At 41.3% G+C, this 25,712-nt stretch overlaps 1 protein-coding gene across 6 annotated transcripts in view; it reads left to right on the top strand.

The window, feature by feature from the left end:
* Nucleotides 1–25,712, top strand: part of LOC139444928 (SLIT-ROBO Rho GTPase-activating protein 1-like) — a 180,515-nt gene that overhangs the window by 137,059 nt on the left and 17,744 nt on the right. For 5 of the 6 annotated variants that reach the window (XM_071225949.1, XM_071225950.1, XM_071225946.1 and 2 more), the window contains exons 5-12: nucleotides 3,443–3,598; nucleotides 5,748–5,876; nucleotides 11,309–11,530; nucleotides 12,672–12,695; nucleotides 20,438–20,539; nucleotides 21,278–21,445; nucleotides 21,732–21,841; nucleotides 24,260–24,423. In XM_071225949.1, coding sequence (XP_071082050.1) covers nucleotides 3,443–3,598; nucleotides 5,748–5,876; nucleotides 11,309–11,530; nucleotides 12,672–12,695; nucleotides 20,438–20,539; nucleotides 21,278–21,445; nucleotides 21,732–21,841; nucleotides 24,260–24,423 — 1,075 coding nt within the window. The remainder of the gene's footprint in view (nucleotides 1–3,442; nucleotides 3,599–5,747; nucleotides 5,877–11,308; nucleotides 11,531–12,671; nucleotides 12,696–20,437; nucleotides 20,540–21,277; nucleotides 21,446–21,731; nucleotides 21,842–24,259; nucleotides 24,424–25,712) is intronic. The other variant, XM_071225948.1, reaches the window with a different exon arrangement.

Below are 25,712 nucleotides of genomic sequence, written 5' to 3'. Positions count from 1 at the left end.
AGTCATAGGCCAGTAACACTCGTGTAATGACAGCAGTCATAGGCCAGTAACACTCGTGTACTGACAGCAGTCATAGGCCAGTAACACTCATGTACTGACAGCAGTCATAGGCCAGTAACACTCATGTATTGATGGCAGTCATAGGCCAGTAACACTCATGTACTGACAGCAGTCATAGGCCAGTAACACTCATGTATTGATGGCAGTCATAGGCCAGTAACACTCATGTACTGACAGCAGTCATAGGCCAGTAACACTCATGTATTGATGGCAGTCATAGGCCAGTAACACTCATGTATTGACAGCAGTCATAGGCCAGTAACACTCGTGTACTGACAGCAGTCATAGGCCAGTAACACTCGTGTACTGACAGCAGTCATAGGCCAGTAACACTCGTGTACTGACAGCAGTCATAGGCCAGTAACACTCGTGTAATGACAGCAGTCATAGGCCAGTAACACTCGTGTACTGACAGCAGTCATAGGCCAGTAACACTCGTGTACTGACAGCAGTCATAGGCCAGTAACACTCGTGTACTGACAGCAGTCATAGGCCAGTAACACTCGTGTACTGACAGCAGTCATAGGCCAGTAACACTCATGTATCACACACATACCTAACACAACAAATAACTGGCCACTCTGAAGAGGATATATTACCAATCAGTGCAGTCGTATATGATTAGTAAACAGGATTCATTGCTGATGGAGTTGTATATGATTGGTAAACAGGATTCATTGCTGATGGAGTTGTATATGATTGGTAAACAGGATTCATTGCTGATGGAGTTGTATATGATTGGTAAACAGGATTCATTGCTGATGGAGTTGTATATGATTGGTTTAACAGGATTCATTGCTGATGGAGTTGTATATGATTGGTAAACAGGATTCATTGCTGATGGAGTTGTATATGATTGGTAAACAGGATTCATTGCTGATGGAGTTGTATATGATTGGTTTAACAGGATTCATTGCTGATGGAGTTGTATATGATTAGTAAACAGGATTCATTGCTGATGGAGTTGTATATGATTGGTAAACAGGATTCATTGCTGATGGAGTTGTATATGATTGGTTTAACAGGATTCACTGCTGATGCAGATGTGTACGGCTCCCATTAAAGAGGGAAGTTGAGTTTCTAGGTGTACCCTTGAGAACATTTGAAATGTTATGTGATGATAAGATCCTAAGGTGTAGGAGGTTGGTGTAAACAACTTGAGGATGGTTTGTAATGGAAGAGAAAAAGGTTGGTTTTGAGCCCACTCCCTGTCTTCTGATGCCATGAACAAATGAGATGGTGATCTTTAAATTAAGATTGATACAGAATTCAGAAGAATCAAGCCTTGCAGTGTAATGATGAGATGCTTCTATTTGGGGAAGAATCAATATGTAGCAAAATCCAAACAAGCACTCTTTGAGAGTGATTATCCTCGGTGCCTTATCATGTGTTGATGCCGAGAAGTCGGTCTGATCTGATGGCTAGGAAATCACAAATAAAAATCAATGTGATCATTCATGATGCACATAGACTAAACTCCAATATGCCTTCATTATTTGCTCCGCTGTGCCGAGTAGTGACTCAAAGGCCATGTACACTCAACCAGCAGCCATCTAGATGAGAGGTCACTCCTTGCCATGTCTGTGTTGGTTGTTTTAGTGGAATACTCTTATTAATGTTTGTGAGTTTACAACTCTGTATCTCGGTGAAACAAGCTGAATTCTGTCGAGATGGAGCCTGACCATGATGCCACCTGTGTTCAGAAGAGGGCATAGGGCAGGTGTTGAATGGCGCAGGTGATACCCCTACCTTCAGGAGGCCAGTTATTAAAGACACAACCACATGTCAGCAATTATTTCTTATACATTCTATGAAATAAATTAAGCTAAACTTGATTATAATGTCACTTCACCCTTAGCAGGGCATGTCACGATCATGACTTTAGCTATGCATAATTTGTAATGTATCCCAATATGTTACTGATTGTACTTTTTGAATGGCCTTGTAATGGCGGACATTATCTTGATGGCCTTGTAATGAGTGACATTATCCAGATGGCCTTGTAATGGATGACGTCATCTTGATGGCCTTGTAGTGGGTGGCATTGTAATGGGTGACATTATCTTGATAACATTGTAATGGGGGACATTATCTGGATGGCCTTGTAATGGGGGACATTATCTTGATGGCCTTGTAATGGGTGGCATTGTAATGGATGACATTATCTTGATGGCCTTGTAATGGGGGACATTATCTTGATGGCCTTGTAATGGGTGACATTATCTTGATGGCCTTGTAATTGTTGACATTATCTTGATGGCCTTATAATGGGTGACATTATCTTGATGGCCTTGTAATGGGTGACATTATCTTGATGGCCTTGTAATGGGTGACATTATCTTGATGGCCTTGTAATGGGTGGCATTGTCATGGATTACAATGGCCTCGTAATGCTTAAACGTATGGATGGTACTTTAATTCATATGATCATGTTATGTTTTCAAAATGCAATTCATACACTTTATAGATGCACAATTGCTCTATGTGTTGTGTTTATGCAACTTTCTCATTTGTCTTAGATCATTTATTTGCATATTTGTAATGAGTAATTGAATTTAAGAACAGTTTAGTTCAAATCAAACGTCATTTTCTTCAGTGTGACAAATCTTGTGATTTTAATTGACAATTTATTTAGTTTGAATAATTATTCCCTTCAATAGCAACCAGTCCAAAGGCTTACAAGAGAATTCACTGTTAGAAGTGTCTTTGTGAAGATGTTTAGCTGAAAGTGTTGTCTGACATGTGAGTGCTGGCTAAGACTGAGTGTAATTGAGGCAGGCTGTGGACTGTGGGTGGCTAACCCCAGTACAGCCAGATCAATACTGTGCACAGTGTTCAATTTCTGCTGACATGGGGAAACTGGGACATTGAGTTAGTCTTAGAAATAACTGGTTTTGTAGCTTTGTTAGCTTTTTCAGTTTCAGTGCTAGCATTGGCAAACAAAGTGTTATATATGTCACACAAGATAATCATTACTACCAGATATAGCAGATAAAATATGTATTTGTGTATTGTGATGAATTTATTTCCCTGGTATGTCTGTTGGCGTCTCTAATGTAAGTTTTAATACAATTTTACATGTAGCTTTTGTAAGTTCATTCTCCTCTTGCTTACATGGTGAACTTATGCTTGTAGTAAGAGGCAACTAACGGGATCAGGTGGTCAGGCTTGCTGACTTGGTTGATGTATGTCATTGTTTCCCAATTGCATTGATCGATGCTCGTGATGTCAATCACTGGATTGTCTGTCCAGACTTGATTATTTACAGACCGCCGTCATATAACTGGAATATTGCTGAGTGCGGTGTTAAACAACAAACGAACAAATACATGGCTGATTAGAAAACTTCTCTTTAGTAAACCATAGTTGTTTTTCGAATTAGGCAATGAAGACATACCACATTTACCAGTCGGAGAGCAAACAGGCTGAATCCAAACTGAGAAGTGTGGAGTCCCAGAAAATGAAAGTTGAACAGCAGCTGTCAGGCAAGAATACAACCAGCCGCAAGTTGAAGGGCCTGGAGCGACAAGCAGAGAAGGTACTATTACAAGTCCAAAGTTGGGTGATGGGATAAGTCCAGCTAAAGTTATACATGCTACATAGTATTAGTAGTCAGGAATGTGGATTATTTTTTAAATGTGTATGTGTATAAGTGTATGTTAAGGTGTACATCTTTGCATATATGACAATTTTGATTTTACTAAATTTACAAATTTCTGAGTTCTATTTGGTCATTCTAATTTCAGGAACCTAAATTTGAAAATGAAAAGTTTGGAAAGTTAATTTTTTGCATTTCCATGGCAACTACTTTATTAGTGCTTGCAATTAGGCCATTTACAAAAAGGTCCAGTCAACTTATGCCTTGCACACAACCAGAAATGTTATATTGGTGGGGGATATGAGTTTATTTAGGGGGTACAGGGGAGTCAAAGCCTTAAGTTGTTTGTTGGAGTCCCAGGTTTCAAAATGGTGGCTTAAGAGAAATGTTTACGAATGCTCAGAGACTGTTAGTTTAAGAACTAAAACTAAAACTAACACTAAAACAAGTGCTAGTGGGAAAATTGCGAAACGTTCAACTGTATCATCAAACACAATCTCATGTTGTCACACAATTAATATGTTTTTGTCATGTGAGTAAATATTCACTCCTAAAATCATTTTCTAGTCCTTCAAGTTAAAGTTGATTATGCGTTTTCATTGTGTCAGTATATTTTCTGCTTCTCAATGGATGCATTCTGTAGTCTTTTTGCAACCGTTCCAAGTTTTATAAGTATATGCCATTACGTCCAGTAAATCCCTGGAATTGATATCCGTTTCATAGCTAAAAACCATGTGATGACAATAGCTTTTGTACAGTCCATCAGTGAGGAATGGCCATGCTTATCATGGGGATTCACAGAATTCAGTTGGCAGACATCAGGTCATGCAGTGTGTAGATCGGCACCACATTCTATGAGATTAATGGAAGTCCTGGATATATCACATGCCTGCCTATGGACAAAAATCCATGGCCAAGAAACATTTGATGTCTGCCCACTGACTTACTTAACATAAGTGAGTCTGGCATGACATCACATGCAGCTTCTTAACCATAAAATAACATTTCTATAGGTTTCAAAGCATTCCTTACAAGTTTTGTTAGTTGATATGGTCTGTGTTTTTTATAATGGCTCAAGAAATGAGAGAAAGATTTTGCATCATTAAAATATTGCTCAAAGTCGGAAGCTTAAAATCGACCCATTATCAGTTGTACAGCCAGTAGCACAACTTCAGTTCCAATGAGCGCATTTTGATTAAATAGCGTCCATGAATAAGATAAAGAAATTTAAATAATTATTCCAAATTAAACAATGTTCTGACTGAAGCTTGCCTTTGTATGCACTTCAACCATAAAAAACAAGATGCCTCAACATATTATAATTATTTCAGGTTGACGTAAACAGTGCTCATGCAGTTATTATCCAGAAACAGTGTTTGAAATAATTTTAGGACCCAAAAAGACAGTGGGGCAGGTGACCCACAAATGTTGCCTGCGCCTCTACAAATTTACATCCCTGGATTCAGACATTAAGAGACAAATCATGCCTTGATTCAGTTGAAATAATGCAAACAATCACTTGAGAATCTTCAAGAAGTTATAATTAATCTGAATTGTAAGTAGTCTTAAAATTATCTGCAAGGCAGTCAGGCAGGTGGAGGCAAATTTCATGCAGCCTGACAGAAAAGTTACCAGCCACGGGCAGGCAGTTATTTCGAACACTGTCTAGAAACCAGCCTAGTTGTCTTGTTTCAACTGACAGGAATCATCATTGGATCTTCTTTCTATGTAGCTTAAGTGATCTTGTAAGATGTTGTGATAATAGTGAAGCAAACCAACAACCACACCCTGTTCTAGTAAGCAGAGAGCTGTTGAACATCTCCCTGACGGCTACAGGGAAATAGGTACACTGGTCAAAGACTCAAGTTCAAAGTGTTGTACAATACATAGACATGCAGTTGTTAGGAGAGTATGATTTGCCCTGTCCATGGTTCAAGTCACCATGTAACACCTCATTACAATATGGGTAACCGACATAGCATGTGTGTTGCCATGTTGGTGCATATGTGTTGCCATGTGGGTGCATGTATGTGGGTGTGTTGTAGTAGTAAATGAATTACAATTGATGTGCAAGATTTTATTTTTTCAGCGTCAATCTAAATACTCTGAGAACAAGTTGAAGTCGCTGAAAGCCCGGAACGACTACCTGCTCTGTATTGAGGGCGCCAACTCTGCCATCACCAAGTACTTCTCCGACGACATCTCAGACCTAATGGACGTAAGTTACAAAAGTGCACTATTTCTCGACAGGATAAACCCAACAAATAAAAACAGTATCCGTTGGGATTATTTACAGATATATATATACTAATAAAAGTGATCAGGTAGGTCCTACTTTCAGTGTTTACTAACAACATGGCATTGCCCTCGACCCTCTGCTATTGAGTCAGATTTGACCACCGGGGATCTGGACAAATTACTGGGATAATTGTTATAATTGTCAAAATAAATAGTCCAAGATATGGAAATCTATGGTGTAGCTAAGACCTTTTACATGTGTAGGCAACTTTGGACCCAAATTTTACTTTGTTACATCTTGTCACTGTGTGGGGACATCTGACTGCATTTCGTGAGGTGGTCACAACATAAATTGACCATGCAGACTCTAAACAGATGTGATGTAACAGATGCTAGAGAAGTGGATTGCCACGAAAGATGTTCACTGACAAAGTTATTTTTTGTGCGTTAAAGAAATGACAAATTTTGGCAATATGGTAGTTAGGCCACTGTCTTAAATACAAGTTTCAGTTGGAACTATTTAACCTGTTGGCACAGTCTGACTAGTCACTCAGCCTGTGATGTTATATATTAATGCACATATTCCAGGAAATCTGGCAATGTCTAGGTACCATTTGTGAGAGATTTTTTTTCAAAGACACTATATAATAAGGAGGTTATCATGCTTCTGTGTTTTTCTGATGGTAAATAACTTGGAATATTCACTATGTACTTGGCTCACCAATGCTTAATAAATACAATCAATGTTTATTCTTAATACAGGATATTTACTATCCCAAAACACACTTGTGTGATAACCTGTGATTACCATATGTTTATCTGTCTGTGACAGTGAGGAGATACACCAAGTCATGCACCTCCACATGGCTAACACTTATCTGTCTGTGACAGTGAGGAGATACACCAAGTCATGCACCTCCACATGGCTAACACTTATCTGTCTGTAACAGTGAGGAGATACACCAAGTCATGCCTCTCCACATGACTAACACTTATCTGTCTGTGACAGTGAGGAGATACACCAAGTCTTGCACCTCCACATGGCTTACACTTATCTGTCTGTGACAGTGAGGAGATACACCAAGTCTTGCACCTCCACATGGCTAACACTTATCTGTCTGTAACAGTGAGGAGATACACCAAGTCATGCACCTCCACATGGCTTACACTTATCTGTCTGTGACAGTGAGGAGATACCTCAAGTCATGCCTCTCCACATGACTAACACTTATCTGTCTGTGACAGTGAGGAGATACACCAAGTCTTGCACCTCCACATGGCTTACACTTATCTGTCTGTGACAGTGAGGAGATACACCAAGTCATGCCTCTCCACATGACTAACACTTATCTGTCTGTGACAGTGAGGAGATACACCAAGTCTTGCACCTCCACATGGCTAACACTTATCTGTCTGTAACAGTGAGGAGATACACCAAGTCATGCACCTCCACATGGCTAACACTTATCTGTCTGTAACAGTGAGGAGATACACCAAGTCTTGCACCTCCACATGGCTTACACTTATCTGTCTGTGACAGTGAGGAGATACACCAAGTCTTGCACCTCCACATGGCTAACACTTATCTGTCTGTAACAGTGAGGAGATACACCAAGTCATGCACCTCCACATGGCTTACACTTATCTGTCTGTGACAGTGAGGAGATACCTCAAGTCATGCCTCTCCACATGACTAACACTTATCTGTCTGTGACAGTGAGGAGATACACCAAGTCTTGCACCTCCACATGGCTAACACTTATCTGTCTGTAACAGTGAGGAGATACACCAAGTCATGCACCTCCACATGGCTAACACTTATCTGTCTGTGACAGTGAGGAGATACACCAAGTCTTGCACCTCCACATGGCTAACACTTATCTGTCTGTAACAGTGAGGAGATACCCCAAGTCATGCACCTCCACATGGCTAACACTTATCTGTCTGTAACAGTGAGGAGATACACCAAGTCTTGCACCTCCACATGGCTAACACTTATCTGTCTGTGACAGTGAGGAGATACACCAAGTCATGCACCTCCACATGACTAACACTTATCTGTCTGTGACAGTGAGGAGATACACCAAGTCTTGCACCTCCACATGGCTAACACTTATCTGTCTGTAACAGTGAGGAGATACACCAAGTCATGCACCTCCACATGACTAACACTTATCTGTCTGTAACAGTGAGGAGATACACCAAGTCTTGCACCTCCACATGGCTAACACTTATCTGTCTGTGACAGTGAGGAGATACACCAAGTCATGCACCTCCACATGACTAACACTTATCTGTCTGTGACAGTGAGGAGATACACCAAGTCATGCACCTCCACATGGCTAACACTTATCTGTCTGTGACAGTGAGGAGATACACCCGCGAGTTTTGACACGCACTGGCTGCAGAGATTAACTTAACAATTAACCGGAAAAGCTATTCAAACCTGTATGTACAAAGCTATACAAATGTAGTTTACAAATTGAAGCCAGATAAATGTGCATGAAGCCATTTTAAAATATGAACAGGTATATAAAACATGGTCGACTCACCATAGTCGACTGGTATGTAAACAAGAAAGCATGGATGACTTAATATTCAAAGCCTGGCTACTGATCTTGGATCGGCAAATGCGATTGGAGTGATGCCACGTGGTATTGCTGTTGGACAACGCCCCACCCCATGCTACTGTCGACACAACTAATGTGAAATTTCACTTTTTGCCACCAAACACCACATCGCACATTCAGCCACTGATGCCGGAATCATAAAGAATTTCAAGCTTTATTATAAGAAACAGCAAATGAAATTACACCTCGACAATGTTGATGCTGAAGAACCACAAGCCCTAGACGTCAAGCGAGCAGGGGACTTTGAGAATTAATGTGCCTTCAAAATGTGAGAAACAGAAAACACTGACAGACTATTTTGAGTAAATGAAGCAAGTTGTTAAGACAGTAGCACTTGCAATTACACAAGGAAACGTGTGTCGTTGATGTGATTAATTCAGTGAGTAATGTCTCTATTATGTATAAATGGGAAAATTATTATTATTTTTGCACTGTCATTAATTAGAAATTAAGGAATGAATGAATAAACAACATAACAATGTAAATATTTTGTTTTTAATGATTTTATTTCAAGGTACACACCGTTATTATCTATCGTAAAGACGTTCGATTTTCGATCACAAATCACTGAATTTCGTTAATCTGACATACTCGTTAATCCGACACAATCATGTGCAATCAACGATGTCGGATTAGCGAGACTTGACTGTATAACAACATTCAGATTGAATGTTCAGATGCCTCCAAGTAAATTGCAGTCATTATTATTAGCCCCCCCCCCCCCACGAAGTTGACGGGGGATATAGAAATGGGTTCCGTCCGTGTGTGCGTGCGTGCGTCCCGAAATCTTTCTCTACGAAACTTTGCATGTCTATCAGACTCATGCTGAACTGGTGCCTTTTGCTATTGAGCAATTTTATAAATTTTAATTTTTTTACGTTTCCATGGCAACAAGTTGGACTTAGGTTCTATAAGGGTGCTGTTCGTTTCCGTAGCGTAACTAATAAAACGTTAAAAATTTCTTACAAAACTTTGCATGTCTACTAGGCACATACTGACCTGGTGCCTTTTGCTATTTAGGAATTTTATAAATTTTATTTTTTACGTTTCCATTGCAACAAGTCGGACTTAGGTTCTATAGGGTAGAGTTTGTTTCGGGAGCATAACTCAAAACCCATTAAATACTTTCCAACAAAAACTGTGCCTGTTTACCAGACACATACTGGACTGGTGCCTCTTGCTATTTAGGAATTTTAGAAATTTTTATTTTTCACGTTTCCATGGTAATAAGTTGGATTTAAGTTTTAATATAGGATTGGTTTACTTAAGTAGTATAACAAATAAACTGTTAAATATTTCCTTGCCAAACATTGCATGTCCATATATAAAGCACATACTGAACTAGTGCCATTTGATATTAAGGAGTTTTAGAAATTTTAGAATTTCCATTGCAGCTATTTTGACTTGGGCTAAGAGAAATGTTGGGTCAGTTACCTGGTTTGGGACCATAACATGTTAAAATGGGCGGGGGATATAGATGACTTTGTCAACTATATGCTTGTTTTTTGTGTGAAATCTTTCAAATAGTTGTGGACATTGTATTTGCAGATGGTGGGTAAAACTCTTAGTTGGGCCTGTGCCTCTACTCTGCAGCTATGAGATGTGTAATGTGAGACATCTTCACAGTGGGGTTTTCTGTAAACTTGGGCCAAATTTAACCCAAACTGAGATCATGGTAACCACACTCTTACAGTCAGCGCGGGAGAATATTGCAGACTGAAACCTAATTCTTTGCTGAAGTATTTAATATTCCATGATAGAGAACATATTTGATATGATATTCTTTGTAAGGTGTTTGTGATAGTATTGTTTGGTTGTGCGAATGTAGCAGGGAAAAGTTTACGTAATATATAAATCTAAATTTCTTGACAGCAGAGACATTGATTGCTTCTCCTCTGACCAATGATGTGTGTGTTTTTGTGTGGCTGATGGATAGAAGAAGTGTGTGTCAGGGGGAACAGCAGGTTGCATCTTCCTGTTAGAATTCTCCCCACCCCCATGTCCCAGCTTGTCACAACACCTGACAAGCTCGTGTGGCCTCCTATGTAGAATGGTGCTACTTGAGGCACCAATGATTACAGGAGTGACAGCATTTACTTCCATGAAGGCCATCGTTCACCCTCTACTTCTTGTGGTGAGTCATCACCTTTCAACATAGAGCCTAGCAGACGTACAGCATTGTAGAACATGGCACTCAGATGGGATGAAGATTACAAAGTAAATTCTGAAAACATGAAAACAAAACAAGTTATTATATCCAAGCTGGGTTTAAGTCAACAATATTATATTTTAGTCATTCTGAACCTGATCATTTGCATGTGTTTGTGAAACATGTAGACCCTAAATAGTTGCAAAGGGTTGTTAGGGCTTTCTCCAGAGGAAAACCAGTGTCTTCATGTTGTCATGGACACTCATTTAGTCGGATAACATTTTGTTGAAAAATATGTGAGGAACTGTTGAGGCAATAAAAGAGATGCCACGAACAGCTGCTATAATGTGATGTTGATGGTGATGTTGATGGTGTTGAGTAATGTTGATGGTTTTGTGTGATGTTAATGGTGTTGTGAACTGGAGGCAGTGGACAATGTAGTTCATGTGGATCAGTTATTGTTTGGTATGTCCTAGAATATGGAAAAGCATATGTTATGACAACTTTATGTATTCTGTCATGTTTGAAGCCATACCCAGTGTTCAGCAGTGTGACTCATCAGAAGGGTACAACTCTAATAAGGATTTGTTTCCAGTAGTTGGAGATGATGAGTATAATTCACCCTTGTTTCAGTGCATGGACTTTGGCTACCACAACTCAGTAGGACGAACTATGATGATGTACCTCTCAGTACACGAACAACTGAAGCAGACGCACCAGTCAGCCATTGAGTCCATCAACAAGAACATCTCAGACCTTGACTCAAGGGCAGATAAGCAGAAGTTCATGGAGCTGAATAATCAAATGTTCATGCTACCCAAGAAATTTGAGTTCCAACCCTTCAAGGGAGATGAGGTTAGTGCACTAAGATCATGCATTCTTTCAAGAGACCTTTTGCGTGATGAAGTCACAGACTGCAGCGGCCATAGCATCCATATCAGATATGGATTTCACAAGGCAGAATTGTATCTAATACAAGTTTTAGGATATAACATATATCATTTGGAGAAAATATGCTGAAAACATAACTCCTAAGCATAGACCTGCATAGATGGGTGTTGGGTCAATTGTATCAAGCTAATGGTGTGTTGTACGTAGCACCAGTAAGCCCTTTTGTATTGTCATTCTACATAGGAAAGGAGAATACTCGTCTGGTAGGAACTGAAAATTGAAAATATGAAACAAACAGAATTGTGAAAAGGGAATTGTTTTTAGGTGGGACAGGTTTGAGGAAGGACATGTTGGATGACAATGTTTCTTTTTCCCCTCTCCGTGGTGGTGCCAGTGATGGTGTTCTTCTTGCTGTTGTGCTACGATGGCCAGGGTTGTCAAACACACAGCAAATAAACATCAATTTGCTGTGTCAAATGTCCTATGCTTCATGGTCTTCATTTCAACTGAAATATATGCTTCGTTCTATTTGTAGTTACAATTGCAATTTCTGTCAAAGCCATTTTAGTTGCTAGGCAATATATTTTATGCCAATAATTATGAAAGTACCATTCAGTTTTGTATGTGCTAGTCTCCTGTTAGTTTCATGATTTAAACACAAAGCCAACATCAGGATGTGCCAACTGAAAGTTGTGATGAGGTGTCTTGGCCCAAGATCAGGCCTCATCTGTCATCATCACCATTGACTGACATCCTAGTCTAGTCACGCAGCTTCACTAGATTCCCAGTTCCAAGGATAGATTACTTTCGTATTAATATATACTATTTTTCCCTCACTACTAAATCAATAGTTTGAAGTTGCTTCTTTGCATGTAAAGCATCTAATGACTTTTTCTGCACAATTAATTGTCTACATCTCTTATTGGAATAAGGTACTGTAAGTCTATGATGAAGACTCCTGTTAGAGTTGGGAGAAAGTCTTTGTAATATGCTGGCTATAGTACAAACAGACAAATGAATTTGGCTTTGAGAACTAGTCACGTGACCTGTTGAATTACCATGCTAAGTCATGTGACATTCTGAAGATAATCTGATTGGTCTTCAGGGTGTGAAAGAAATACAAATCCCCGTGAGTAATTCTGTTGTCTTTCCCTCATGTTGTCATTTGCCTGTTGCATGACCCCTGTTTCATTTTGACCTTTGGTTTCTGTTACCGTGAAACTGTTTCTGTCTACCATGTCTCCTAGTCCCCGTTCTTAGGACTTGTGTTGGTTTTGTTTATTTTGTAGATTTTGTAGATGCAGCTTTAGATATCTACTGGCCATGATACACATCCCCTCTTATGATTGGTGCTCCTTTTATGTTCAACTTGTACAAATTAAGAATAAAAGAAATGGAACTGTCAGTTATTCTTCTGTTAACGTATTGTGGCTTGACGCTTAGCAATTTACATTAATAATATGACTTAAGTAATCATATTTCAGTATTAACATTACTCTTTATTACCAGTAATGTTTTCTATAGTGTGTGTTATCTTAGGAAGCTCTGATACATTTGTGAAACACTGGTGATGTAGCCAGGGATGTAACTTGGCTCTTGCCACCAGCCACAACCAGTCTCATGTTTTGAGGGTTAGTAGAAGAAGACTATTTTAAGTGGACATCCTTCCACTAGGACTGGGATGAGTCCAAATTTACTACCCAGGTACCCACCCCTCTATTACCCGACTCTACCCGGGTAACCGCTGTAGGTCTCAAGAGGTAGGTACAAACTGTCCGATTGGGAAAAGTTTGACCTTAGCTCTGGTAAAATGTGTTTAGATACATGTATGAAACGTTATGGTGGATACGCTGAAGTTGACTGAATTTTTGTTTTTATTCAAACATATTAAAGTCAGAAGGAAAGGGCATAGTAGTCAGGAATAACTGCGAACATAAGTGACTTGAAGTTTCAACATAGAGAGAGTTTTAGAAACTTTATGCCATTAAGCAATATATCACGGGACTAACCACGGGTCGGTGTAATCCTGTGGGTACCTGGGTCCTACTCAATACCCTACTGACCCGAGTTCCTAGTTACCCGTCCCAGCCCTTCCTTACACGTTGTCACTATCCAGGCAGGGAAAGCTGAGTTAGTATAAACAAAGTTATTTTAGATTGATAAATTGAAAAAGCCTGTTTTGTTATGGAGACCTGGTAGTCAAAGATTCCTCTGCCATGAGTGGAAACCAATATTCAATACTGTAGGATGAAGCTATGATCCCCCATTCAACAGTCCAGGAAGCCGGACAAGTGACACATGTTAGCCAGCGGTCACTGTCTGCCAAGTGCTCCATAGTACTAGCCATGTACATGGTATTCCAAATCACTAGTTGTGTACACAGTGTTCCATATCACTAGGTGTGTACACAGTGTTCCATATCACTAGCTGTGTACACAGTGTTCCATATCACTAGTTGTGTACACAGTGTTCCATATCACTAGTTGTGTACACAGTGTTCCATATCACTAGTTGTGTACACAGTGCTCCATATCACTAGGTGTGTACACAGTGTTCCATATCACTAGCTGTGTACACAGTGTTCCATATCACTAGTTGTGTACACAGTGTTCCCTATCACTAGTTGTGTACACAGTGTTCCATATCACTAGTTGTGTACACAGTGTTCCATATCACTAGTTGTGTACACAGTGTTCCATATCACTAGTTGTGTACACAGTGTTCCATATCACTAGTTGTGTACACAGTGTTCCATATCACTAGTTGTGTACATAGTGTTCCATATCACTAGTTGTGTACACAGTGTTCCATATCACTAGTTGTGTACACAGTGTTCCATATCACTAGTTGTGTACACAGTGTTCCATATCACTAGTTGTGTACACAGTGTTCCATATCACTAGTTGTGTACATAGTGTTCTATATCACTAGTTGTGTACACAGTGTTCCATATCACTAGTTGTGTACATAGTGTTTTATATCACTAGTTGTGTACAAAGTGTTTCATATCACTAGGTGTGTACACAGTGTTCTATATCACTAGTTGTGTACACAGTGTTCCATATCACTAGTTGTGTACACAGTGTTCCATATCACTAGTTGTGTACACAGTGTTCCAAATCACTAGTTGTGTACACAGTGTTCCATATCACTAGTTGTGTACACAGTGTTCCATATCACTAGTTGTGTACACAGTGTTCCATATCACTAGTTGTGTACATAGTGTTCCATATCACTAGTTGTGTACACAGTGTTCCACATCACTAGTTGTGTACACAGTGTACTTTATCACTAGCTGTGTACACAGTGTTCTATATCACTAGTTGTGTAAACAGTGTTCTATATCACTAGTTGTGTACACAGTGTTCCATATCACTAGTTGTGTACACAGTGTTCCATATCACTAGTTGTGTACACAGTGTTCCATATCACTAGTTGTGTACACAGTGTTCCATATCACTAGTTGTGTACACAGTGTTCCATATCACTAGCTGTGTACACAGTGTTCCATATCACTAGTTGTGTACACAGTGTTCCATATCACTAGTTGTGTACACAGTGTTCCATATCACTAGTTGTGTACACAGTGTACTTTATCACTAGCTGTGTACACAGTGTACTTTATCACTAGTTGTGTACACAGTGTTCCATATCACTAGTTGTGTACACAGTGTTCCATATCACTAGTTGTGTACACAGTGTTCCATATCACTAGTTGTGTACACAGTGTTCCATATCACTAGTTGTGTACACAGTGTACTTTATCACTAGTTGTGTACACAGTGTTCCATATCACTAGTTGTGTACACAGTGTACTTTATCACTAGTTGTGTACACAGTGTTCCATATCACTAGTTGTGTACACAGTGTACTTTATCACTAGCTGTGTACACAGTGTTCTATATCACTAGTTGTGTACACAGTGTTCCATATCACTAGTTGTGTACACAGTGTTCCATATCACTAGTTGTGTACACAGTGTTCCATATCACTAGTTGTGTACACAGTGTTCCATATCACTAGTTGTGTACACAGTGTTCCATATCACTAGCTGTGTACACAGTGTTCCATATCACTAGTTGTGTACACAGTGTTCCATATCACTAGTTGTGTACACAGTGTTCCATATCACTAGTTGTGTACACAGTGTTCCATATCACTAGTTGTGTACACAGTGTACTTTATCACTAGCTGTGTACACAGTGTACTTTATCACTAGTTGTGTACACAGTGTTCCATATCACTAGTTGTGTACACAGTGTACTTTATCACTAGTTGTGTACACAGTGTTCCATATCACTAGTTGTGTACACAGTGTACTTTATCACTAGCTGTGTACACAGTGTTCTATATCACTAGTTGTGTACACAGTGTTCCATATCACTAGTTGTGTACACAGTGTTCCATATCACTAGTTGTGTACACTGTGTTCCATATCACTAGTTGTGTACACAGTGTACTTTATCACTAGCTGTGTACACAGTGTACTTTATCACTAGTTGTGTACACAGTGTTCCATATCACTAGTTGTGTACACAGTGTTCCATATCACTAGTTGTGTACACAGTGTACTTTATCACTAGTTGTGTACACAGTGTTCCATATCACTAGTTGTGTACACAGTGTACTTTATCACTAGTTGTGTACACAGTGTTCCATATCACTAGTTGTGTACACAGTGTACTTTATCACTAGCTGTGTACACAGTGTTGTATATCACTAGTTGTGTACACAGTGTTCCATATCACTAGTTGTGTACACAGTGTTCCATATCACTAGTTGTGTACACAGTGTTCCATATCACTAGTTGTGTACACAGTGTTCCATATCACTAGCTGTGTACACAGTGTTCTATATCACTAGTTGTGTACATAGTGTTCTATATCACTAGTTGTGTACACAGTGTTCCATATCACTAGTTGTGTACACAGTGTTCCATATCACTAGTTGTGTACACAGTGTTCCATATCACTAGCTGTGTACACAGTGTTCCATATCACTAGTTGTGTACACAGTGTTCCATATCACTAGTTGTGTACACAGTGTTCCATATCACTAGCTGTGTACACAGTGTACTTTATCACTAGCTGTGTACAGTGATCAAATATTAGATTTTCTTTCAGTAAGAAACAATATGCAAATATGCTTTTTGTAACGTGTGTGTAATTATCTAACAAAGTTGCTGTGTATTTAACAAATGTGTCTGCCTATACTCAACATAATTCAAGCATGTAACATCAATTGACAAAATTTCATATCATGCACATTCCAAGCACACTAAATACAGCCTAGCTGGTGTTGTCTCGTGCACACTCATAACTGTTCCAGTTAAGCCATGGAGTGGAAATACAGACACAGAATGTGATTCTGTTTTCACTTTGTTTAGGGCCTCCAAGCACTCCCTGTCCCCTTTCACAACCTGCCCCTTCTGTTGGCACACCTTGAGTCTGTGCAGCCTGGCTCACCTTGAGTCTGTGTAGCCTGTCCCCCTTCACAACCTGCCCCTTCTGTTGGCACACCTTGAGTCTGTGTAGCCTGTCCCCCTTCACAAACTGCCCCTTCTGTTGGCACACCTTGAGTCTGTGTAGCCTGTCCCCCTTCATAACCTGCCCCTTCTGTTGGCTCACCTTGAGTCTGTGTAGCCTGGCTCACCTTGAGTCTGTGTAGCCTGTCCCCCTTCACAACCTGCCCCTTCTGTTGGCACACCTTGAGTCTGTGTAGCCTGGCTCACCTTGATTGTGTGTAGCCTGTCCCCCTTCACAACCTGCCCCTTCTGTTGGCTCACCTTGAGTCTGTGTAGCCTGTCCCCCTTCACAACCTGCCCCTTCTGTTGGCACACCTTGAGTCTGTGTAGCCTGGCTCACCTTGAGTCTGTGTAGCCCGTCCCCCTTCATAACCTGCCCCTTCTGTTGGCGCACCTTGAGTCTGTGTAGCCTGGCTCACCTTGAGTCTGTGAAGCCTGGTTTCACATTGAGTCTGTGTAGCCTGGTTTCACATTGAGTCTGTGAAGCCTGGTTTCACATTGAGTCTGTGTAGCCTGGTTTCACATTGAGTCTGTGTAGCCTGGTTTCACATTGAGTCTGTGAAGCCTGGTTTCACATTGAGTCTGTGTAGCCTGTCCCCCTTCACAACCTGCCCCTTCTGTTGGCACACCTTGAGTCTGTGTAGCCTGTTCCCCCTTCACAGCCTGCCCCTTCTGTTGGCTCACCTTGAGTCTGTGTAGCCGGGCACACCTTGAGTCAGTGTAGCCTGTGCCCCTTCACAACCTGCCCCTTCTGTTGGCACACCTTGAGTCCGTGTAGCCTGTCCCCCTTCACAACCTGCCCCTTCTGTTGGCGCACCTTGAGTGTGTGTAGCCTGGCTCACCTTGAGTGTGTGTAGCCTGTACCCCTTCACAACCTGCCCCTTCTGTTGGCGCACCTTGAGTCTGTGTAGCCTGTCCCCCTTCACAACCTGCCCCTTCTGTTGGCAAACCTTGAGTGTGTGTAGCCTGTCCCCATTCACAACCTGCCCCTTCTGTTGGCGCACCTTGAGTCTGTGTAGCCTGTCTCCCTTCACAACCTGCCCCTTCTGTTGGCACACCTTGAGTCTGTGTAGCCTGGCTCACCTTGAGTCTGTGTAGCCTGTCCTCCTTCACAACCTGCCCCTTCTGTTGGCACACCTTGAGTCTGTGTAGACTGCCACACCTTGAGTCTGTGTAGTCTGTCCCCCTTCACAACCTGCCCCTTCTGTTGGCACACCTTGAGTCTGTGTAGCCTGTTCCCCCTTCACAACCTGCCCCTTCTGTTGGCACACCTTGAGTCTGTGTAGCCTGGCTCACCTTGAGTCTGTGTAGCCTGTACCCCTTCACAACCTGCCCCTTCTGTTGGCACACCTTGAGTCTGTAGTCAGGCTCACCTTGAGTCAGTGTAGCCTGGCTCACCTTGAGTCTGTGTAGCCTGTACCCCTTCACAACCTGCCCCTTCTGTTGGCACACCTTGAGTCTGTGTAGCCTGTACCCCTTCACAACCTGCCCCTTCTGTTGGCACACCTTGAGTCTGTGTAGCCGGGCACACCTTGAGTCAGTGTAGCCTGTGCCCCTTCACAACCTGCCCCTTCTGTTGGCGCACCTTGAGTCTCTGTAGCCTGGCTCACCTTGAGTCTGTGTAGCCTGGTACCCGGGTAGTTGAAAGTATCCACCCGCAGATGTAGCCTGGCTCACCTTGAGTCTGTGTAGCCGGGCACACCTTGAGTCAGTGTAGCCTGTGCCACCTTGAGTCTGTGTAGCCTGTCCTCCTTCACAACCTGCCCCTTCTGTTGGTGCACCTTGAGTCTGTGTAGCCTGGCTCACCTTGAGTCTGTGTAGCCTGGCTCACCTTGAGTCTGTGTAGCCTGGTACCCGGGTAGTTGAAAGTATCCACCCGCAGATGTAGCCTGGCTCACCTTGAGTCTGTGTAGCCTGTACCCCTTCACAACCTGCCCCTTCTGTTGGCACACCTTGAGTCTGTGTAGCCTGTACCCCTTCACAACCTGCCCCTTCTGTTGGCACACCTTGAGTCTGTAGCCAGGCTCACCTTGAGTCAGTGTAGCCTGTCCCCCTTCACAACCTGCCCCTTCTGTTGGCGCACCTTGAGTCTGTGTAGCCTGTCCCCCTTCACAACCTGCCCCTTCTGTTGGCGCACCTTGAGTCTGTGTAGCCTGTCCCCCTTCACAACCTGCCCCTTCTGTTGGCACACCTTGAGTCTGTGTAGCCGGGCACACCTTGAGTCTGTGTAGCCTGTCCCCCTTCACAACCTGCCCCTTCTGTTGGCGCACCTTGAGTCTGTGTAGCCTGTCTCCCTTCACAACCTGCCCCTTCTGTTGGCACACCTTGAGTCTGTGTAGCCTGGCTCACCTTGAGTCTGTGTAGCCTGGCTCACCTTGAGTCTGTGTAGCCTGTCCCCTTTCACAACCTGCCCCTTCTGTTGGCGCTCCTTGAGTCTGTGTAGCCGGGCACACCTTGAGTCAGTGTAGCCTGTGCCCCTTCACAACCTGCCCCTTCTGTTGGCGCACCTTGAGTCTGTGTAGCCTGGGTCACCTTGAGTCTGTGTAGCCTGGCTCACCTTGAGTCTGTGTAGCCTGGCTCACCTTGAGCCTGTGTAGCCTGGTACCCGGGTAGTTGAAAGTATCCACCCGCAGATATCCCACAGACTTCTTATTACTTATTCAGCCATCCAGCCTACTGGTGTCTGTGTTCTCAGTCTGCCTCACTGCTAAGACTTCAGTCAACTGAGTTTATGAAGTGTGGTTTCAGGAATGTGAATATTTTATGAGTGCTTCTATAATTGCTGTTTGTGTGGTCGTTATTTAACCTGTGAGAACAAGTATCTCCAGATACATAATGTTATTGCAGTAATGGTAGATGAATGTTGTTAACTCTCTTGTTATTCTGGTTTCAGACTTTTTATAAAATCTCTGTATACTGTATAAGCAACAAATTTTGATTAATCATTTGGAGAATATTTTCTTTCTAAATTCTTTCAAAAGGTGTGCAATGTATTGCTCAGGGAGATTTGGGTTAGAATTGGCCTTCAGCAACCCATGCTTGTTGTAAGAGGCAACTAACAGGATCGATGGTCAGGCTTGCTGACTTGGTTGATGCATGTCAACATATCCCAATTGCATATATCGATGCTCATGATGTCAATCACTGGACTGTCTGGTCCAGACTCGATTATGTGCAGACCGCTGTCATATAGCTGGGCTATTGCTGAGTTCAGCGTTAAACAACAAATAACAAACAAAAATAGTGTTCTTGTCGTAAAATATTTACTGACCGTAATAACTATCTGTGATAACTGTATGAAAAGTACCTTGCATATATTGCATGTTTACATTCGGTCTGTGTTTCAGGTTCGGCAGATCAGTGCTCAAAAACCTGTACAAGATGACCTAGTGCAGCGCCATCAGAGTATTGGAGAGCGGCTCGCATCTCTCACTGCGGAGAATAACGAGGTCAGTCTCAAACTACAGCAGAAAATGTCAGGCATGTCTCACAGCGACTTATTTTGACGTTGTCTCCCTCTGTGGATCATAGCTCGGTGGTTTGCCTGCTCCTGACGTGGTGATTTACAGGCCATCGTGATATGGCAGGAATATTGCTGATGTGCATAAAACAATATTTACTTACTCATATCTCTTCTTTCTGCCCAGACATGTAAGAGGAATCATTAAGTTACTGTCATGACTTAGGGCTTGATTTAGCTGTATAAAACATGCACCAGTGCAACCCATAATTGAACAATGCAACCTTACATAAGGTCTACATGCACAAGTGCATGTCAAAACAAAACAAACAAATTTTCTATTATCTTTGAACACACTCTGTACCTCTAAACATCATTTACCATACTACTACATGACTAATTACTGTGTTATGTGCAATTCATGAGAGATCTGAGATTTCACTTTTTTTACACTAGTTTATACATCAATGTTTCAACTTTGATAAATTTATGGGACCAGGGTGCAACCTGGTTTTGTCTGGTGCAACTAGATTTTCATGCCAACATACACTAGGTGCAAGTTAAGTCAAGGTCTTTAGATAGAGCCCTGCTCTCAGTTCTGAGAATCCGTGACTGTCTTACTTAAACATTCTCTCTGGAATCAACATAAGTCTTTTATCGCCAAGGGGACAAAAACTGATCACGAAAGTTTTATTAACAAATTAGCCTGAACTCTTGATATTTTCAGATTTGGAAGACATTGGAGACAACAGAAAGAGCTCTTGTTGATCTTATACAAGTGAAGGACTATGATGTGTCAAGGTTTTTCAGAGATGAGAATCCACCACCCAAGTCACCACATGAAGATGCTAAATATCGAAATGATCGTCAAGAGACAGAAATATTCTATTTGTCAGTAAGTGATATTGGGTGTGTCCCTGCTTCTATGGTGCTAGGGTCCGTTCAACAAAGATATCGTAGCACTAAGGTGATCGTAACTCCTATACTTTAACATAGACTTACGACTGTTGTTGCGCTACCATCGCTATGTGTAACCGGGCACTGCGTCACTTGCCATCTCTATCTGTATTGTCACAGCACACACACTGTAAAAGATTAATATAAAGAACAGGACTTCTTGTCAGTCAAACCAAACCAAATCACATCCACTTACTTAAGTATGTTTTCTATTTGGTTTTCAGAAATTCCGGGAGTATACATTAAGCTGCAATCGTCTGGCACGCCTTCAGTCCAAGTACAATGCAATACAGAAAGCTTTGGGAGAAAAGGATCTATCGTCTGGGGTGACAAGGTAAAGAATGCAAAGGAAATCATTATACATTTTCAAGTAAAGAAACCAGCCTTAACTCTTTCAACACCGTAGGCCGGTTTCCCGGCCAAGAAGCATCGAGTCCCCAGATACCGTAGGCCGGTATACCGGCCAAGCCGTAGTCACATCAAAATAGTATATATTTTTATGAACCTACCTGTCATATCATTTATTTATTAAATCTATCACATTTCACAATGTCTGAAATACGTATTCCATTTCAATTTATCATTTTTTATCGATAAATTAAAAAATTATTCACTATTTCCCGCAGTGTTATTGAAAATAAGCTTTTCGGACACACACTTCCACAACTGGTCCACATCGAACATGTCAAAGAACAAAATAAAGACATTTCAAGCAAATCTTTACGTATATTATAAAGAGCAACAAATATATATCTTAAAGTTGTCAAGCTTACATCTAAGTTATTATTTCCATCTTTTCGTGCAATCGCGTATAATGTTAGTCAAATGACATCTTTCGTCTCCTTGAATTCTTGGCTCGGACACGATGTTTAATGCAAAAATATATATGTATGAAAAATCTTTGTCACATCTCGTAACCTAGCACAATACATTCATGAAGTTCCTTCTTTTTTTATATATATCGTGATTTCCTGCTTAAAATGTTCAGAATAACACGATTTAAAAATAGTCTTTCGTCAACTTCTGAAATTTATAATATACAAGAGGCGGTAGCATAGCTGTGATTTGATTGGCTGCCTTAGGTCACGTGCTCAAATTTGACCAATCACGAACCTTGTAGCAGATTTCGGCTAGAAAGCGTCATTAGAAACCAAGTTTTATCCAATGAAATCACATGTTATAACTATGAAAAAACTCCAGGCAATGTTATGAGCATGTAGATGAAGGAATAAGCTTTCTAGCGATGTGTCATATGCCAGTCTTCAACGAAAGTGTTATTCATATGAAGACTTGAAAATGGGGGTATTTCTTCATGTTACTGAACGGACAGCCGCTGTTATCGGGAAATGGGTGATGAAAGATACTATTTATAATTCTTTTTAAAATGAAACAATGAAAATAAAACAGAAATAGGTAAGTGGATTTTATTGAATCTTATATTTGCCGAAAATCGTCAAGTGTTCGCTTCCTTAGTCCGTAACCTGGATGTTATCAACGTTTTAGCTTACATTATTTATTTACAACGAACTTAATTAAGTTGTAAATGCATCATTTAAATAATGTGATAAACATAACTTTCATATTTATAAACCATAGGATCAGACCTTTCAAATGGTGTATAACATGTAGTAGCAAATATATTTTACAAGCAGATATTTTCTTTGATAAATGTTGGCTTCATCTATCACACAAGAGTCTCTGGGAACTCATGGTGTCCCAGCAGAAAACACTTCTGGTTGACTGGTGTTGAAAGAGTTAAATTGAGTTGCAGTTTATAATGAAGAAATGGAAATTGTAGAAGAATATACAGTATATTGCTGTGTATAAGGCAAGACTTTTGTACCTAGAATTAGGGGGCTTTCAAGGGGGACGCCTTATACCTGGGGTGCTTATAGACGGCGATATATGGTAAGTACCTTGCTACTGTCAGCATACTGTACAGAGCATTCTACTTTTCAATTTCCACTGCTTGTATGGGAATCAGATAATTCAAAACGAAAATAGAATAATGAAAATTGTAAATAATGCAAATAATATTACTGGATTTTTGCCAAGCCTAGGCATATATTAAGAAGAACAAATTATGAAATAAGCCCATTAAATCCTAAATGACAACAGTCCTGTATTATTCTCCCAGGGTTCGCACAGATTTGTAACATGCTTGAATTTCACCATGTCTGATTGAAAGGTGCTTCATTCTGACATTTTACCGTCTAAGTGCTGGAATGTTTTTGGCAGTTCTTGAAAAGTGCTGGAATGTAAATAAAATCGGACTAACTATAAGAAAATTGCTACTGAAAATTATTATTGATATGTTTTATATGCATTGTTTACTTCCTGATGCTTGTAACATAAAAAGAAATAATGTTTTCTGTCTAACTATTATGGATACATGCGTTAATTCCTTTATGCATTGTATTACTGAATATAGTTTAGTTAATGTTATCATGAGTGGCACATGAAACTCTAGACTGGTTCAATCAACATTACATGTACAGCTTCATTAAGAATTCATTATAATAAAGTCTATCTTGTCTTATCTCACCGAAGGTCAGGGGTCAGGAGTGAGGCAACATGGGTGGAAGGGTGTGGTCATGCAATGGAAGATGGTGGTCATGTGGAGACACTATCAGTAGTGTATTTAGAGGACATTCGGTGTAAGATATGTGAGTGGTTATTGTGGAGACACTATCGGAAGTGTATTTAGAGGACATTCAGTGTAAGATACGTGAGTGTTTTTGGTTTATTTTAGACCACCTGCTCTCCCACCCAAACCTCAGAAACGGCGCATAGGTAGAACCCCCCCAGTTGGCCAGCCGAAGTTGTTCGGGGGGAGCCTTGAGGAGTACTGTGAGGCCCTGAATGTGGATATTCCTCGCATCATTCGCAGCTGTATACGAGTCGTCAACCTGTATGGTGAGAATAGTATGCCTGTGTTGAGTGGTCAGCCTGTGTTGAATGGTCAGCCTTTGTGGAGTGGTCAGCCTGTGTTGAATGGTCAGCCTGTGTTGAGTGGTCAGCCTGTATGGAGCGGCCAGCCTGTATGGAGTGGTCAGCCTGTATGGAGTGGTCAGCCTGTGTTGAGTGGTCAGCCTTTATGGAGTGGTCAGCCTGTGTTGAGAGGTCAGCCTGTGTTGAGTGGTCAGCCTGTATGGAGTGGTCAGCCTTTGTGGACTGGTCAGCCTGTGTTGAATGGTCAGCCTTTGTGGAGTGGTCAGCCTGTATGGAGTGGCCAGTCTGTATGGAGTGGTCAGCCTGTATAGAGTGGTCAGCCTTTGTGGAGTGGTCAGCCTTTGTGGAGTGGTCAGCCTTTGTGGAGTGGTCAGCCTGTATGGAGTGGTCAGCCTGTGTTGAATGGTCAGCCTGAGTATGCTGGTTGAGTATGAGGCCATGCTGGCTGTACTGCAATATGTTGATTGAGCATGATGTATGGAGCCATGCTGGCTGAACTGCAATATGTTGATTGAGTATGATGTATGGAGCCATGCTGGCTGTACTGCAATATGTTGATTGAGTATGATGTATGGAGCCATGCTGGCTGTACTGCAATATGTTGATTGAGTATGATGTATGAAGCCATGCTGGCTGTACTGCAGTATGCTGGTTGAGCATGATGTATGGAGCCATGCTGGCTGTACTGCAGTATGTTGGTTGAGCATGATGTATGGAGCCATGCTGGCTGTACTGCAATATGTTGATTGAGTATGATGTATGGAGCCATGCTGGCTGTACTGCAATATGTTGATTGAGCATGATGTATGGAGCCATGCTGGCTGAACTGCAATATGTTGATTGAGTATGATGTATGGAGCCATGCTGGCTGTACTGCAATATGTTGATTGAGTATGATGTATGGAGCCATGCTGGCTGTACTGCAATATGTTGATTGAGTATGATGTATGAAGCCATGCTGGCTGTACTGCAGTATGCTGGTTGAGCATGATGTATGGAGCCATGCTGGCTGTACTGCAGTATGTTGGTTGAGCATGATGTATGGAGCCATGCTGGCTGTACTGCAATATGTTGATTGAGTATGATGTATGGAGCCATGCTGGCTGTACTGCAATATGTTGATTGAGCATGATGTATGGAGCCATGCTGGCTGTACTGCAATATGTTGATTGAGTATGATGTATGGAGCCATGCTGGCTGTACTGCAATATGTTGATTGAGTATGATGTATGGAGCCATGCTGGCTGTACTGC

This window comes from Haliotis cracherodii, unplaced genomic scaffold, assembly GCF_022045235.1.
Source record: "Haliotis cracherodii isolate W230 unplaced genomic scaffold, xgHalCrac1.p SCAF_6, whole genome shotgun sequence".
NCBI classification, from domain to species: Eukaryota; Metazoa; Mollusca; class Gastropoda; order Lepetellida; family Haliotidae; genus Haliotis; species Haliotis cracherodii.
This window is presented reverse-complemented; position numbering and strand designations above follow the sequence as displayed.